The sequence below is a fragment of the Belonocnema kinseyi genome, chromosome 2 (genome assembly GCF_010883055.1).
Source record: "Belonocnema kinseyi isolate 2016_QV_RU_SX_M_011 chromosome 2, B_treatae_v1, whole genome shotgun sequence".
Lineage (NCBI taxonomy): Eukaryota > Metazoa > Arthropoda > Insecta > Hymenoptera > Cynipidae > Belonocnema > Belonocnema kinseyi.
In genome coordinates, this window is record NC_046658.1 from 104338739 (window position 1) to 104357944 (window position 19206).

The window sequence follows — 19206 nt, forward strand, 5'->3', positions numbered from 1 at the left end:
CAGCGTGAAAAAGAGATTTTTTTATAAGGATAAAAGACGGGAATAGAAGAAAGAGTGGGAATTTTAAAATATAAAAGTGATTTTGAAACTTATTAAGTTATTATTGCACTGTAGCGTTGGAGGAACATCTTTCGAAAAACACGTAAACTTTGTTCAGATTTATGATCAACAAACGTACTAAACCTTGTCTAGGTTCGTAACGTTACTTCCTCCGGACCTCTAGCTACCCATTGTTATCGAACGTAGTTTTTGGTTTGACACCCTCTGCCCTTCAAATTGGTAACGTAGGTTTTGGACAGCCCTTAGAACGATCTTATAAATAATGTTTTATTATACTTTTCGATTTTTCTCGTTTTTTGTGGATCTTTCCAAAATAAAATGCCGTAGAAACCCCACGGGGTAGTACGCACCTGGATCAAACCGATGCTGGTGGAGGGAGTCGTTGTCCTCGGAGTCGGTGTTCGTGAGCCGAGACCAGTTTCTCTCTCTCTCAGCATGCTCAAGCTCAGTGCGGCGCGGAGCGCGTTCTCGGTCGGGTCTTCTGTTGAAGGTGATTTCTTCGTTTCCGGTATCACGTTGGCGTCGCTTCCGCCACGTGACGCCATTCAAAATGCTCTTTTGTCAGGCTTCTTGATTATGATCGTAATAGTTGAGATGATACCCGAAGGTGCAGTGTTTCAATATTAAATTTGAGTGAGATAAATAAATCCTTTCGATTGGACGCTGAGCTGAATCTTACAGTCTCGGATTAGGAACGAAACGAAACGAAGTCTTACCGCGGTCTTACTTCATCTCGAAGAGAATGTAAGTCGCTCCCAACAGCGATGCCAGATCTACCTTGCCGGTTACCGGATACACATTGATGAATCATTATGTCCTGTTGCGTGGTCGTCTTCAAAGACGTCAAGTCACCAAGGGATCAAAATCCAGGTGCTTTAAGTTCATGCTCAGTGAGCGAGGCTGACGGAAAACACTGCATGTTACAGAACCACTTCCTCTGGCTTTTTTCGAAAGACAAAGTAGTACAAGTCAATTACGTTGATCTTAACGTTCTAATGGAATTAAGACAATCATCAGAGGAATTGCATAAAATGTAATGAAAGTACAATTGCTAATCATTACAATGATGGTACCATAGGAATCAAATTTCATATCATTTAGAGTTTAGACAATCATTAGCGTACTGCTAAATCATTCGATTCGGTTGCATCAAAGCTGATTTTGTTTGTTTCCAACCGGCTTTCTTCCTTCAGCGGTTATTTTAATTTAGCGGTGATTTCACTCAAGGATTCATCTCTTCTTTTCCTGCTAATGAACTGAAAATAAAGGCAATGTTTATTTCTGTATAAGTATCCCAGAGGATTGTTATTGCAAGGTCTAATTGTAATATGCAGTGAAATTAGAAAAACTTCATCATCCAGATTGAATTCTGCAAATGAAAGGATCTAGTGTTCATTTGTGGTATCAACCACCTGTATGCAGGAATAAAGATATGCATCCCCAGGGTGTCTACCAGATCGGGATATCGGAAAAACTGAGAAATGACCAGGAATTTAATTGAGTGACCGAGATTTTTCTCTAATGTACCAATGTGCAAATTAAAAGTACTTTCATATATTTCATTACCCTAATTCTTAGTTAAAAAAATTGGCTTTTCTCAAAGAATTATATTTCTAAATTGGGACAGGGGTTAAATAAAAGCAATATAAAAAACATCACGTGAAGAATTACAATAATCCTGACATTGAACAAGGAACTTTCAAAAGGAATAATTGTAATTCAAAGTTTCGACCTGGAATTTCAAGAAGCAAACATAATTTAGAGTTCAGGACAGGGAATTTACGTGAAGAATTATAATTTCTACTTTGGGACTGGGAGTTTTACTAAAGAATTATTTTGAGTTTGGGACAGGGAATTTTAGTAAAGAAGTATACTTTTGACAACTAGGGCAGTCAATTTCAAGAATGAGTTATAATGTTGACTTTTGAACAAGGAATTTCATAAAGAATTATAATTTTTATTTGGGATAGACAATTTCCGCATACCGAAAACGTATTTTGAACTGTCAGTTTTTGTAAAAATTATAATTTTCATTTTGTAACTGGGAATTATCGCGAAGAATTGTATTTTATGCTTTTCAGCGAATTCTATGCTTTAAATTAGGATTGTAATTCTTCTGACCAAAAATTATCTGATGTTCCAAAACAGAATGATAATTCTTTTCTAAAATACCTTGTTTTAAATCAGAAACCAAATTTTTTTGAACTCTTTTAAATTGACCAGGAGAAAATGGAGAAATGACCGGGAATTTAAAATTATCGGTTGGGGAGACACCCTGATTGCTTAATTTATCCGGAAGAGCATCGTTAATGTATACGTATATTTGATATGTATAATTTAATGAGAAGTAAAGACGTTTACATAAAATAAGGTTGAACAGTTGTGCAACAGAAAACTGAAATATTTTCGTAACTAATTTGTTGCAATATAGAAATATTTTATCGTGAATTACAATTTAAACCTACGTCTAAAAGAAGTCCCGTCAATTGTTTAGAGATAATAACTGCAAAAAAAGATTTGACCAGGGTCAAATTTGCATAAGTTTGAAAAATAAATGTATGCAGAAAGGTCAGTTAAAGTGGAAAACCTAATTACTGTATTGCTAAAGCATATATAAAATTATAATTAATAATTAAAAATATCATCTATGTAATTTACCTGAAAGGGTAAATTTTTCTTAACTTATAATTTAAAATACATATCATAAATTTATCAATCTTCCGGCAAATTTAGAAAATGTCAATCAAAGTCAATTAATAAATCGATTAGTAACTAGGATTAATAAATTCAATTATTAAAGCCAAAACAAAAGGTCAAATAAAAACATCCTCTGATAAATTCGAGAAATTATATCATGCTAAATAATTACATTTTTTGCATCAATAATGTTTCTATTATCTTCCATTCAAAAAATTATAATTAATTTAACTGAAAAATGAATAAATTAAACGAGTTTTCTTCAGAAAAATTCGAATAAATTCAGAGTTTCGGATTCAGTTTGCATAACAAATTCTAAGTACCAGGAAAAGAATTTCCTTTCGAGATACGATCTTAATAGTCAAATAGTGCACCCTGCTCTCGAGATTCTAACGGGAAATTCCCTTGCACCGCGAAAAGTGACATGCTTTTCTGCAGACTAGATTCTGAGAAAAACCGTCAGATGAGAAAACTTTGATACAGAAACGTTACCAAAGCGATTTACGGTTGAGACGTGCTTACGTGAATATCAGCGTGGAAGTAGGTAATAGGATTGCCTTTATTCTGTTCAAAAATGATCTGGTTTCTGACTCAATAAATTATAGATATTAGTCACCGCTCGTACTGTTATGAAATTCTTTCTAGCGAAAAGAAACTGCTTTTTCGACGTTTTTTTTTATAGAAAATACGACCAATTTAGCAAATAAATTACTGTATAACCTAGTTCCGATTAGATTCTTCATGCATAAAAGATTCAGTTGTATCACATTTTATTCAGTTCCAACCCACAGAAGTTTTAAGCAGGATTGAGAATTTATCGCAATTTGAATTTCAGTATTGAAAACGAAAGCTATGTGAAATAGTCGAATATATTATGGTACAATAATGTTTCACTGGAAAACATAAAAAGAATCACTACATTCTGGTAAATCTAGGAATAATACAGAACCATTAGAGTACTGCAGGTTTGCCAATAATGGATATAATTGAGCAGCTCTGGTTTCTAGTAAAGAGTGAAAACGAGAGTGATAATTGTCTTATTCCGTTAGAACGTCAATATATCATCTAGCGTAAAAGATTCCGTGACCTTATTTCTTTCATAACAATGAAATAATCTCGTTACGCGATAGGAAATACGTATGTTACCGTTAAATTGTAGGGTGTTACATACATTTCCTGCTTCAGTCAGCAATTAATCTTATTGATGATCCACAATCAATTTTCTTGGTATTTGTATTTATGTTTCTTCATATAAGCACAAAAGATCATCCATTAGAACCTGTATAATGGTAATGCAATGCATAAACAATCGAATAATGTTGTGATATCTTTTTTGTACATAATCTAAAAAAAGATTTTTTTATATATTAATTAAGGCATATTTGCTGTAGGATTTTCTATTCATTTTTGCATAATCCTCTTACAGTGTTTTATTGAATGGTATTTAAATTGCATTTTGTTGAGAGAGGATTTTCAGGGAAAATGAAGTTTAAATTTACGCTCTGGGGTTGTGGTTTAGTTTTAATCAATGATACACATTATGTAGACATTTATATTTTACAATAATCAAGACCTTTTTGCATTGTTTGAAGTTCAATTTATCGTCTTAATTTTTATTATAATAAATTAGTTTAATTTCTTTTTAAATTTGTTAGAAGATTATTGTCATAATTTTTAAAATGAAGGTGATTTTCTCAAAAACAACATATATGTATATTTAGATAGTGACACCCTATATGCTTGACATAGATATTAGTTTGAAAAGAAAATTGTGGTCGGTATAGTTGTCGAAATAAAAGAATATAGTAATTGAGATGATAGTTTCAGATTTACGTTTGAAGGACTTGAACATTCAAAATTTTGTCTCGTTTTGCTTCCAAACGTACATACGCTACGAGCATGGTGAAACAAAATAAGATGTCACAAAACTTATGAGTTTACGACAGCTCTGTCAAGATTGTGCAAAATGCCTCTAGTGTCTCCCAGTTCCGCCTAGGACAATAAAAAGATTCTACATGCACCACTGTATGGCTGATACCTGAGACACTTCACACATTGGTTTCACCATAGCCGCAAGACTTATGATTTCAAAACTTTAGGATGGCAACCATTATAATTTGTAGAATTGAAATTTCCTCTAAAATCATAAAAAAATTATTGCCATTTTCTTCACATGTCTTAAAAATATCTAAATTGTACTTAAACTCTAGTTGAATTCATATCCGATTAAAAAGGTTACCTTGAACTCAAATTAATTAATTCAAATAAACTTGTTAGAACTCTTAATCTCCAATCAGTATGTTGCAACGAAGAAATTTATTCATTAAAACAGAATATCTCATCGCGTGTAGAAATCATTTTCCATTAATCGCTAAATCATGGCGCAATACGTTACCTGGATGATTAGCAATTCGACCAGGTCTTGTTGACATTAATCATTAATCGACTAATTTCTGACTGGCAATATCAGCCGCATTGCACTAGTTACTAGTGGTTATACGTATTGTTCAATAATGAACGTTTCCCATAATTAGCATTGTTCGATTGTACGTCGTGCCGCGATAAAATCCGTCGACCTCGCTCCGTGAGAATTGACTAACAGGACTCATCATTGTTTTCAAGCAGTGCAGCGGAGGAGAGTCAAGCCTAAGCCGGTTTTCGAGCTCGTTCAAAGATAAGAATTTGATCGGGTGTCAGCGGCCAAAAGTTCATCGTGTGTTCGCCAGACACGAAAGAGGCAACAAGGAGGAAGGAGGTGAGGAGGCTCCAGAGGTCACAGTACGAGAAAAAGGAGTCGAAGGGGGTGGAGAAGTGTTTGGAAGTCGTGATCGAGCCGCGGAAAAAGGTGTCGGAAGCAGTGATGCATTCGGCCAGTGCCGTGCCAAGTGTGGTGACTGGTTCACCTGACTGTAGATAGCGTTAGTGGCGTGTGCGTGAAGGTCAATGCATGCTACGCCACTGGCCTGGGCCCACGTGACCAGGGGGCCCGTAATGTCCCCGCGAGAAGGCCGATGGGCCCGAGCATTGCACCTGGTTCTTGTGGTCATGTGGTTGACGTTCACCGATGCCTGGCCTCTTCAACCAGTACCTCCACACAGAGGTGAGTCATGATATGTTGACGATAATAATTAAACTCTCTTTCTCTCTCTCTTTACTCTTTTCAGCTCTTTAGAGTTTAGAACCAGAATGATGAGGTGTAACTTGCGGAAATAGTAAAAAAAAGGTCGACACGTGTAGCTGTCTTTGGTTCGAAAAGGTGAATGCAAGGAGGGTCATAAAACATTTCAGTTAACCGTGAAACATCTGAAGAAAGAAGCGTGGGTGTATTACTGTATTTGAAGACAATGCACATATTTCCCCGGTTCGTTTTTACTTTACGTGTACTACGATCAACGTATGAATATAGTCATATTTATACCTGCTAAGGGTTATTATATTGACCATTTCTGAGTTCATGTTTGCCGTTGCATATAAAATTCGTATTGACTGTTGCTAGAGGTTCTTATTGACCATTGCTACACGTTGTTAATGCAACCAGAAAATAATTTCTATATGCAACAAAATCGTTTTGTTGACCGCATTGGGTTGATTTCAGAAAATATCTTGGTTAAATGAACAACATTTTTGTTTGGTTGACCAAATTCGTTTGCTTCAATCAAAGTTTTCTGTTGAACCGTTTTTTATTATTTAAACAAATATTTTATTGATACAACAGAAGTTTTTGGTTGCATATACCAAATAATTTAAAAGGGAATTTCTTTAGAATTCAGCAAAAGATTTGTGTAAGCATAAAAAATATGAAAATGTGATCCGTTTATGTTTGAATTTCGGTAATCCCTATCAAAATAAGTCAGCAAATGGCAAATGGCATAATCAAGCAAATTTTATGAATCAAAAAATCGTGTTGGGTCAACCAAATATTTAGTTATACATATGACAACCTTATTTTGGAGTTGATTCAACCAAAATTCTGCTCTTTGAATTAAATCTTTTTCTGAGTGTTAGCTTTGGTAGAGGTTATTAATGAATATTGCTAAGACTTGCTGTTGACTGTTGCTTCGGTTTTTCTATCCATGCTAATAATTATAATCGGCTATTGCTAGGGGTTGTTGTTGACTACATAATATTTTTTTAATTTATTCTTATTTCAAAATTTTATATTTTGATTGTAAGTTGATAACCATCTAATCATTGTTCAACATTTTTCAAAGTACAATTTTTCAATCATTTTGAATTCAATTCTTGAGTCATTTGTACAAGAAGAACCTCCAGATTGATGATTATAACAAGTTAGACAAAAGTAATCAATACCATTTTAAAGCGAGATGTGTATTTAAAGCTCGATTTAAAGTAGAAATAAATATTCGACTATATATAAACTGTGATCTCAAATCATGTTAAATAGATGAACATTTAGGATATGCATAAGATGATAAACTCTGTGAGAAAGATTAAACTAAGCGAGCACGTCACTTACAGAATAGTAGAAAAAGACGAATCGCTCAGCAATCAAAATGACCTTTACTTACCATCTATAATTCCAGATGAAGATCATTGCGCTTATTCAACGATGAGAAACCCTTGAAATATGATTATAATAATATTTCATCACATTACAATCATATCGTCTATAGACGAGATGCATTCATGCAAAAGAATCGCCTATGCATTCTTCAACCATTGAAGCAATATTAGGCCCATTCAGTAATACAGGCTTGATTAGGTATGTTAAGCTGGCACAACACTACGAAGGTATAGAGATGTAACCTATTTCATAATTTAGGGCTCATTTCGGGCTAATTTGGGCCCGTGGTCCTAAATTTTGGGCTCTTTTATTTAAAAAAAAAAATAGTGTTTGCGCTAGCTTAACGTTAAGCTGGCTGAACATTGCTGTAAAACGTGCTAAAAATTATTTCACGGAAAATTCACCATATACAATAATTTAGGGCTCATTTAGGGCTCTGGGAATATGATAATGGAAAATTAAAAAAAATTGTTTAAACCATTTTTGTTTAAACAATTCTAGTAAAAATGAAGTCAACCATTTTCTTCCTTAACCCTATGTTAAGGCTCACTTAGGGCTCCATTAATATGGTATTTGAATTTTACAATAAATTGTTTAAACAATTATTTTTTAAACAAATTTGCAACAAAAAATATTTTCTTTTCTCCTGCATAATTTCAGGCTCATTTAAGGCTCCTGAAAAATCATCGACCGAAGGTCGCGCAATATTTCCTTTGCCCTTTTTTTTTATATATGGTGTTGTGCCAACTTAACGTTATAAAAAATAGATGAACAAAACAATAAAAACCATTTTGACTCCTCGCATTACTTAGGGCTCATTGAGGGCTCTAGGAATATATCAAATAAAAAAATTTCCAAAAATGTTTAAACAATTTTTGTTTAAACAAATTTGCCAAAACAAAATATTTTCTTTTCTCTTCTCTTGCATAATTTCAGGCTAATTTAAGGCTACTGAAAAATCATCGACCGAAGGTCGCGTGATATTTCTTTTACCCTTTTTTTTGGTTATACATGGTGTTGTGCTACCTTAACGTTATAAAAAATACATGAAGAAAACAATTAAACCCATTTTTACTCCTCGCATAATTTAGTGCTCATTGAGGACAAATTTGGGCCCCTAGTCCCAAATGTTGGGCTCTCGTATTTTTTGTAAAAAATAGGGTTTGCAATAGCTTAACAATAAGTTGGTTCAAGATTGCTGTAAAACGTTATAAAAATGATTTTACAAAAAATTCACCTTATAGAATAGTTTAGGGCTCATTAAGGGCTCTATGAATATATTAATTAAAAAATTTCATAAAAATGTTTAAACAATTTTTGTTTAAACAAATTTGCCAAAACAAAATATTTTCTTTTCTTTTCTCTTGCTTAATTTCAGGCTCATTTAAGGCTACTGAAAAATGATCGACCGAAGGTCGCTTGATATTTCCTTTACCCTTTTTTTTTTGTTATACATGGTGTTGTGCCACCTTAACGTTATAAAAAATACATGAAGAAAACAATTAAACCCATTTTTACTCCCCGCATAATTTAGGGCTCATTGAGGACTAATTTGGGCCCGTTGTCCTAAATTTCGGGCTCTCGTATTTTTTGTAAAAAATAGTGTTTGCAATAGCTTAACAATAAGTTGGTTTAAGATTGCTGTAAAACGTTATAAAAATGATTTTACAAAAAATGCACCTCATAGAATAGTTTAGGGCTCATTAAGGTCTCTAGGAATATAGTAATTAAATTTTTTTTTTTAAATGTTTAAACAATTTTTGTTTAAACAAATTTGCCAAAACAAAATATTTTCTTTTCTCTTGCATAATTTCAGGCTCATTTAAGGCTACTGAAAAATCATCGACCGAAGGTCGCGTGATATTTCCTTTACCCTTTTTTTTGGTTATACATGGTGTTGTGCCACCTTAACGTTATAAAAAATAAACGAAGAAAACAATTAAACCCATTTTTACTCCCCGCATAATTTAGGGCTCATTGAGGACTAATTTGGGCCCGTTGTCCTAAATTTCGGGCTCTCGTATTTTTTGTAAAAAATAGTGTTTGCAATAGCTTAACAATAAGTTGGTTCAAGATTGCTGTAAAACATTATTAAACGGATTTTACAAAAAATTCACCGCATAGAATAGTTTAGGGCTCATTAAGGGCTCTAGGAATATATTAATTTAAAAAATTTTTAATGTTTAAACAATTTTTGTTTAAAGAAATTTGCTAAAACCAAATATTTTCTTTTCTCTTGCATAATTTCAGGCTCATTTATGGCACCTAGTAAATCATCAACCGAAGGTCGCGCGATATTTCCTTTGCCCTTTTTTTTCTATATGGTGTTGTGCCACCTTAACGTTATAAAAAATATATGAAAAAAATAATTAAACCCCTTTTCACTCCTCGCATAATTTAGGACTCATTTAGGGCTCTGGGAATATGATAATGGAAAATTTAAAAAAATTGTTCAAACCATTTTTGTTTAAACAATTCTAGTAAAAATGAAGTAAACAATTTTCTTCCTTTACCCTATATTAAGGTTCACTTGGGGCTCCATAAATATGGTATTTGAATTTTACAGTAAATTGTTTAAACAATTACTTTTTAAACAATTTTTTTTTATTTTTCACTGTCAAGTTCCCAGAGCCCTATGTGAGCCCTAAGTGAGCCCTAAATTATTTTATAAGGTGAATTTTCCGTGAAATCATTTTTATAGCGTTTTACAGCAATCTTAAACCAACTTATTGTTAAGCTATGGCAAACACTATTTTTTACAAAAAATACGAGAGCCCAAAATTTAGGACTACGGGCCCAAATTAGTCCTCAATGAGCCCTAAATTATCCGAGGGGTAAAAATGGGTTTAATTGTTTTCTTCATGTATTTTTTATAACGTTAAGGTGGCACAACACCAAGTATCAAAAAAAAAAAGGGGAAAAGGAAATATCGCGCGGCATTCGTTCGCTGATTTTTCAAGAGCCTTAAATGAGCCTGAAATTATGCAGGAGAAAAGAAAATATTTTTTGTTGCAAATTTGTTAAAAAAATAATTGTTTAAACAATTTATTGTAAAATTCAAATACCATATTTATGGAGCCCCAAGTGAGCCTTAACATAGGGTTAAGGAAGAAAATGGTTGACTTCATTTTTACTAGAATTGTTTAAACAATTTTTTCTAATTTTACATTATCATATTCCCAGAGCCCTAAATGAGCCCTAAATTATTGTTTAAGTTGAATTTTCCGTGAAGTCATTTTTAGCACGTTTTACAGCAATGTTCGGCCAGCTTAACGTTAAGCTAGCGTAAACACTATTTTTTTTTTTTAAATAAAAGAGCCCAAAATTTAGGACCACGGGTCCAAATTAACCCTAAATTATGAAATAGGTTACATCTCTATACCTTCATAGTGTTGTGCCAGCTTAATATACCTGGATTGATCGGACATCCTGCGATTATCATTATGATATTCTTAATATCATCCAAACAGATTATATAATCGATGATAATCGACGTAGCGCCTTTATAAATTTGATCGACTAAGCGATTCCTAGGTTGTTGCCATCCGTTGTTAAGGGTTGCTATTAGATCTGCTAGAAGTTGTTATTATCTGTGGCTAGGGGTTGTTGTTGGCTGTTTCTAAAGGATACCTATTGAGCATCGCTAAGGATGATTATTGACCGTAACTAAGGTTCGCTATTAGTCGTTGCAAAGTTTATTATTAAACTTTGGTAAAGGTTGTTGTTAGCTTCGCTGAGATCTGTCGTTGCCTATTCCTAGGGTTTGTTGTTGAACTGTTTCTAAAGGATATTATTTGAGCAACGCTAAAGATAATTATCGACCATAACTAAGTGTTATTATGGGCCGTTGTGAAGGTTTATTATTAAGCGCTTCTGAGGGTTGTTGTTGACTTCTGCTAGGGATTATTGTTGGTCGTTGCTAGGAGTTTTTGTTGACAGTTTATAAAGGATATTATTGAACGATACTAAGGGTAATTATTAACCGTAACTAAAGATTATTATTGACCGTTGCTAAGCGTTATTTTAAAGTGCTGCTTATAAGGATGTACTTAAACTTACTGCAGGTTGTTATAAACTGATGCTAGTGATTGTTATTAACTACACGTTACACTTAACAGTATATAATCGAATAAATTAGAAAGAAATTAAACATGTTTTGAAACCGGTTTTTAAAGAAAAATATATAAATGCATTTATATATTTTTTTTAAATTCCCGTTTCAAAACATGCTTAATTTCTTCCTTATTTATTGGATTATATACGGTTAAGTGTTACATTAATAAGTGTTACGTTGATAACAATGGATGAAACATAAAATATATTATTAAAATACACTGTAAGCACGCTAAATTCATTATTTTTATATGTATTTTTTAAATATAGTGTCTCTGACTGCAGTAATGTACGTATTTTCAATTTAAAATTATCATATGCACACTGTAATAAGTGATATAATTGCTTCCTACGATCGATACTTTTTCCTCTGTTATCTCTGCATTTTTTGCAGAATTATGAAGATTAAAAATCTCTATTGAATTTTTAATATGTGCCCCTACTCCGGGCTTGGCCAGCAGATGCTTGCACAAGAAAAAGTGATATTTTATATTAGCATTCATTATTTCTGCCTTCTATTAGAGTGCTTCAATAGAAATCGTAATAATTTGAACAATTTAAAAAAAATCGTCATAAAGATATTCTATTTTCAAAGAAGATAATTGAATTTGCTATAGGTAGTTTTATGTCATGAAATTTGTATTGTGAAGGGTATGTGCGAAAAAAGGGAATGGAGCCAAAATGTCTGTGGATGAAAAATAGTGAAAGAAAGGAGTAACAGGCAAGCGAGATAAAAACACAAGGATAGAAAAGCGAGGGTTGACGATGAAAATACTGAATGTTCAGAATGTTGTGCATGTGGTTGTACTACAGTATGATTCTATGGGTGTGGGTATACGAGCTAAACTAAAAATGAAAGCATAATATGAGAAAAAGAGAGGACATGCTTGAGTGTAGGAAGTGGACACTGCGTGGGTAGACATATAGGAAATAGATGGATCTGCCATGTAGAGAATTGAACTGTTCATCATAATAAACTTTATTCTGAATACAAAAGGGCATCGACACTTTAATAGACTTTCTTGGCTACGTATAAATCATAAAAGCAACTCAATTATCTTAGAAAATTCTACAGTAAATGCCAGTTGATCAATTTGATCCCGAAACTGGATCAAAATCATATGCAACGCTTTTATACAGATTTCGCCTTTGGTATTTGATTTGAACTGCGCATCAGAATCATCCAATTTTCAAGATCAATTGCCTGTCATTAATTTTCATAAGTAGCAACTTTCAAGTGTCAGTTGCAATTTCACATTTTAATCATGACCTCCTACATTGAAACCTGAGCGTTCGAGGAAATTTTATACATTTCTTTATCGGATTTAAGTTGAAAATTTTTTGTTGAAAATTCATTTTTTTTCTTAAAGATTTATTATTTTGTTTGAAAATTCATCTCTGATTAAAAATTCAAATATTTTGTTGAGAATTCGCTTTTTTGGTAGATAAGTAATTTTTTAAACTGAAAACTCAACTACTACGATTGAAGATTCATGTCATTAGTAAAGATACATTTCTTTTGGTAGAAATGTTATCTCTTTGGTTAAAATTCCAACTATGTTTTCGTAAAACTTAATTCTTTTTGGTTGAAAATTCATCCTTTCGGTTGAAAATCTAACCATTTTGTTGAAAATTCACTATTCTGTTAGAAAACAAAATATTTAAGCTAATAATCTATCCATTTCGTTGGAAGATTCATCATGTTAGTTGAAAATTCATCTCTTGTACGAATTTGATCTATTTGGTTGAAATCCCACTATGTTTGATTGCCAGTTAATTATTTATATTTGAAATTTCTGCTCTTATATTTTTAATCTAGAATTCATATTTTTCGTTAAAAACGGTATGTTTAGTTGCAAATTTACTTATTTTGTTGAAAAAGTATTTTTTTAACGTTAAATTTAACTATTCCATTTTTTGTTGAAAATTTCTATTTTGTGATTGAGAATTAATATTTTTTGGTTGAAGATCAACTGATTTATCGAAAATTGGTGTTATTTAGTCGAAAAAATTAAGTCCGAGAAAATCGATCACGTAATACAATTTTGTTATATGCTCGATCCAGCAAAAGAGACTTGTAGTGGGAAACAGAAAGTGGTACAGTCTCTGCCAGTTGCGGCGATTCGTGCAAAATGAGATGACGTTGTATACAAAAAATATTTCTGTAATACCTTGTGTACTTTCCATTGATTCAACATATAAAAAAGAGGATAGTTATTTTCTGTTTTTCTGTAGGTTTAACAAGTACACTTAGAAAATAATTTTATTTTATTACCAAATAGTTTTTTTGAGCAGATTTTGTTCAAATATGATTTATGATTTTGTTCTCATTACTTTAAAAAGTGGTTTGTGTAACAAAACAATTTATTTAGCTTAAACTAAAATTTATGTTAAGTACCTTTTGTTACTTATACCAAGGAATTTTGTTACTTGTGCTTTATATTGTTATATAAAATAAAACTAACATCCCTGGTTTGAAGAAGTTTTTCGTTTATTCATAATCTCGTATATAATCGTGCTTCATTATCCTGACGAAATTGAATTGTGCATGATCAAGTAAATTCTTTGCAAATTAAACGCATTTTGTTGAATCAATTTAGTTTTTTAGAACATTTTGTTGCATAAATCAGATATTTTATCATACGTACAGAAAATATAATTAAAAAAAAACATATCGTTCCTTCGATCGAATAATTTTATTGCTTCTACAAAAATATGTTTATTTCTGCAAAATATTTGTTGATAAAATAACATTTTTTGTTGCCCCAATTAGAAAATTTTATTGAGCGTACTAAACTTTTTTTTTTTAAAGAAGGAACCGGATTAAAATAATTATTTTGTTGGGCCAACCAAACTTTTGTTCCGCCAAACAAAGTTTTTTTCAGTGTACTCATAATTGTAGCAACTACAGTAATTGCCGATTTCAAAGTATTACTTTCTATGTTATGGAATCATTGTAAATCAAGCGTAAAAAGTGAACAAAGGCTTTTATAAAGTGGTCTCCTTATCAGGAAAGTCATTCGAAGTTGGCGTAGTAATTGAAACTTCCCATTTTCGTAAAAGTTATTTATAGCCATCCTTTAATTTTCGAGTTATATCTCGAATTATACACTTATTAACCCTTTCTAGATGGAAATAAATAAAAGATGTGTAAATCGTTGGATATTGGAAAATAAACGAAATACGTACAGTTATGATTTTAATGATTTATGAAGCAATTTTAAAGCAGACGGAACAATAATCACGTAAACCGTGATGCCACTGTGAGGTCGGATTTTCTTCCTAAACACGACTGTAATCAAAGATAAATGTGTAATTATGTCGGGTTTTTTACTCTTTTCTCGAAAAGCCGTAATTACAGCGTCATGTCCTTATATAAAAAAAAAGAAAAGTTTGTAGATTATAGATTTTCTTCTTCATAACTAAATCCTTAATTACCTACAAACGAACATTTTTTTAGTAGTTGTATTCAGATATGTGGTATTTATGATTCAACTCTTGAGTTTGTGGAAAGAAGAGAAGAGGTACGGTAATTTTATTAAATATTACTCTCAGATTTTTTATCATAAATCTGTTGTAACTGCGCTAGTCGTTCTGAGGAGCTTCTATTTCGCTAATATTTATGTGGTGCATTCTGTTTATAATAATGATGAAGTCGAGAAAGATGTTAAAGCACGAAGAAAAGCATCATCAGACTTAGGCCAGTAAGCCTTACTCTATAATTAGGTTAAATTATTGTTAAAAAGTCTTCATTGATGTGTTAACACATTTTTATTCAACATTTACCAACTGTTTTGAAGCTACATACATACACTCTTTGCTTTGAAACTTGCCATGACTGCTAATAATCTGGCTAAATAATAAGCTTCGTGACGGAGAGAAATTTAAAACACTTTTATTGCTAGAAATTTAGAATATATGTATATCAGATTAATGAATCTGTATACAAGAGGGCAACAGGTAGAGAAAAACCTGGAAATCTGGTGAAATTCAAGGATTAAACAAAAATGATAAAAGTCAGGGAATTTCAGTAAGAAGCACCTTTCAAGTAAGAAGTAATTGTCAAGAGTAAATAGGGCTGCCAAACAGTCACTTTCATTCAATTTTTTTTCAGATCCCATTTTTTGCATAAAAAAATTAGTTACTATAATAATTTTTTAAATGAATTTTAAAATATTCGAAGCTATTTTAAATCGATTTTAATAATTTGAAGGGATTTCGAAAAATTTGAAAGATTTTAGAGTAAACTAAACAAATTCATTCTAAATTCATGCATTCTACCTTTAAAGCGTTTCAAGGGATTTTAAAGTATTTAAAATGTTTTTGGAAAATTTAAATATTCCAAGGCGTTTTCAAGATATTAAAGAATTTTCAAGGAATTTCCGCGGAGAGGAACATTTTATTCCTTTTTATTTATTTATTATTAATTTATTATTATTTTATTATTATTCTTAATAAATTTCAAAGAATATATTTACAAGAATTCAGGAATTTCGTAAAATGTCAAAGATTAAAAAATATTTGAAGCTGCTAACAAATATTTTAAAGAATTTGAAAGAGTAAGTAATTTTAAAAATCCCGAGGAGTTTTTAATAGATTAACAAAATTATAGAGAATTTCGAACATATAAAGGTATTTTAAATATATTTTATTATCTGGTTGTATAAAAGATTCAAAGGTATTTTAGCAAGCCTTAAAAGTCTGTAGGGATTTAAAAAGTGCACAGGACTTGAAATATTTGATGAAATCTTTAATTTATTTTAATAATTTTAAGAGATTTTAAAGAATTTTTAATGTTTTAGGATATTCAAGAAGATTCAAAGCATTTTTAACAGCTTTCAAATTTTAAAATCATAAAAAAATATTTTTAAAATTCTCAGTAGGTATTAAAGATTTCCCTCGAAATGCAGAGGATATCGGTCGATTTTATAGGACCTATAATTTTTTTACATATTTTTCCAGGATTTCAGGAAACATCATTAATTTTTATAGGATTTCACGAAAATTAAACATATTTTAATATATTTCAAAGAATTTATTTACAAGAATTAAGGGATTTCGAGGGCTTTCAAAGATTTTAAGAAATTTAAAAATATTTGTTGTAATTCATTTAGAATCTACTCTAAATTCAATTTTTTTTCGAAGATCTTTTAGTAACTTTTTCAGTTTAAATAGGTCAATTAAATTTCACTTTTTCCAAGTAAATGAGGCTCTGACAGACTAATTTGAATTTATAATTGTTTTATTTTATTTATAAAAGATTCTTTTACAAAAATTAGAATTTAATCTCGAAATATTAATGTTCAGGAAAAATGAAAGATTATTCAGAGAAAAGTAAGGAAATTTAAGGTGCTAGTGATTTATATGTCCTAGTTTTCACAGGTGTTAAAATGCATGAAATATTTCATTCGCTAAATATTACAACCTACTTCGCTGGCATCCGTACAAAATCTCGACGATAAAAGCGGAATTTGCGCAGAACAGGAGAATTATATACATGGAAAAATAATAATTGAATTACGGTTGATGTCGCTCTTGTGGCGACAGCCGACAGGATTTAGCTTCTGCCGGATGCTGTGGAAAATGGTCTAATACGTATATGTAGAATATTTTAGCTATGTTGACGAATGCATGTAACGTTGATCGCCATGCATGATAATCCTGAAAGTGTTGCGGTAAAACATCAAATATACACGTATCAAATCCATATATACAAAGGACGCATAGCACATGATATGATGAACCACCCTGTGACGGAAGAATATTTGTTTTCAAACAAGCGAATAACTGAATAGAAGCTGATGCCTATTTTCATATTGTTTGTCATCAAATTTTTATTGCATAATTAAAAACTCTCGTAAAGTACGTATTATTTTTAAATGGAGCATGAACTTTTCATTTGCTTCTAATAACAAAAAAGTCTTTTCAAGCTTTTGGACACCTTTTTTAACGATGTAACTATTTGAATCTCCCCCGCATACTTCTCCCTCATACGCCCCATCTTTTCGCCTACTTCCCCTTCCCTATCATAATTATATCCTCTCACTTCCCCTAACACCACACTCCTGAGTTCCCGTTTACTTCACACTTCTCCTACTTCTTTCTCATCTACTCCCCTTTGCTTACTTCACCTCTTACGCCATCTCTCCCAATACTTCCCTTCCCATATTTCCCTAACCTTGTTCAAAACCACTTTTCTACTAGCACTCCCCTCTCTACCATTCCATCCCCATCCTTCCCTTCACTTTCCCTACTTCCCCAACCCTCACTGTGGCTTTCAGAAAAAAAGTACCGTGGAGGGCAAAAAAAAGTTTTTCTGGACAAAGTAGTCGCACTACGGTCATTACCTTCAATTAATTTCCTCCTTCTTTTCCCATAATTTTCTCTATTTCCCCTCCCTTCATTCCATTTCCCCATTTTCTCTCTTCCCTCACTTCCACAATTTAACCTACTTCCTCCCAGGCGGAAAGATTATGTATAGTTTATATATGGTGTAAAGTTTTATATATATAATATTAATTTGTTTTATACAAAAAATGTATAAAATAAATGAACATTATATATAATACTTCATACTATATATAAACTAATATTTCCGCCTTGGCTCTCTCACTTTCCCATAATTTTCTTTACTTCCCTTCCCCTCATTTCGACTATTTCTCTTCTTTCTTCTTACCTGCCCTGCTTTATCCCGATCGAAACTATAAGGGTTTCTACCCGGGACTACGAAACCCTAAAAATGACACTAATGCTACTTTTTTTCTCAAATTGCTCGTTAATGCAACTATATTTTCAATTTGCCCTTAAAAATATGTGTTATCAAAGTTTTCCAGCAGATTAGCTAATATATCATATCCGCCATTTAAGACATTTTAAGGGATTTCTAAAAATTCCACGCTGTTAAAAAAATTCCAATAGATTCTAATGGAGATTTTAGATGTTTTAATTGATTTAAGGAGTATGAAGGGATTATATAGGGGTTCAAAAAAATTCAGAGTATTTTAAAAGACTACGAACGATTTCGAAGAATTTTCAAGATTCCCAGTGATTTTAAGAGACCTCAAGATTTTTTATTTGATTTCAGAGGATTTCAAAGTGTTCAAAGTTGTCGAAGAATTCTTTTTAGATACATTACAAATTTCAATATAATTTACGGGATTTAAAAGTATTTTAACGGATTTTATGAGATATAAAGCGATTCTGTAGTATCTCAAAGGGCTTTAATGATCTAAAGAATTACAATGGATTTTACAGGATTTGAAATATTTTAGGGTGTTTGATAGGATTCCAAGAAATTTCAAAATATTAAAAAATTGTTGCGGGAATTTAAAAGGGTATCACAAAATATTTAAGGATTTCAAATATTTGAACGAGTTTTATGGAATTTCAAAGAGTTTCTAGAGAACCTTAGAAAGTAAGTGAAATGGAATGTAATTTTAAGAGACTTCTAGGGAATTTTTGGGATTTCGACGAATTTCACGGGGTCTCATGATGATGATGATGATAATTTGATGATGATGATTGTAAAGATTCAAGAGATTTACAAAATTTCAAAGGCTTTAAAAAGATTCTGACAAATTTTATAGAATTTCAAACATTTTCATAGGATTATAGAAAATTTCAAGAGATATTCAAATTTCTAAAGATTTTAAAATTATTTCGTAAAATTATTTCAGAGAAGCTCAAAGATTTCATTATTTTAAAAGGAATTTTGAAAGATAGTACAAATTTCAAGATATTTTACGGGATTTTATTAGATTTGATCAATTTAAAGGGATTTCAAAAGATTTTCAGATATTCTATGGGAGTTT

General features: G+C 31.6%; 1 protein-coding gene across 1 annotated transcript in view; it reads left to right on the top strand.

Moving 5' to 3' along the window:
* The first annotated feature begins 525 nt into the window (after positions 1–525).
* The window catches only part of LOC117167082 (disintegrin and metalloproteinase domain-containing protein 10), a 418983-nt gene continuing 400302 nt past the window's right edge, over positions 526–19206 (top strand). Inside the window, exons 1-2 of the mRNA XM_033351703.1 lie at positions 526–930; positions 5380–5857. Of these exons, the coding sequence (XP_033207594.1) occupies positions 5701–5857 (157 nt within the window). The 5' untranslated portion in view covers positions 526–930; positions 5380–5700. The remainder of the gene's footprint in view (positions 931–5379; positions 5858–19206) is intronic.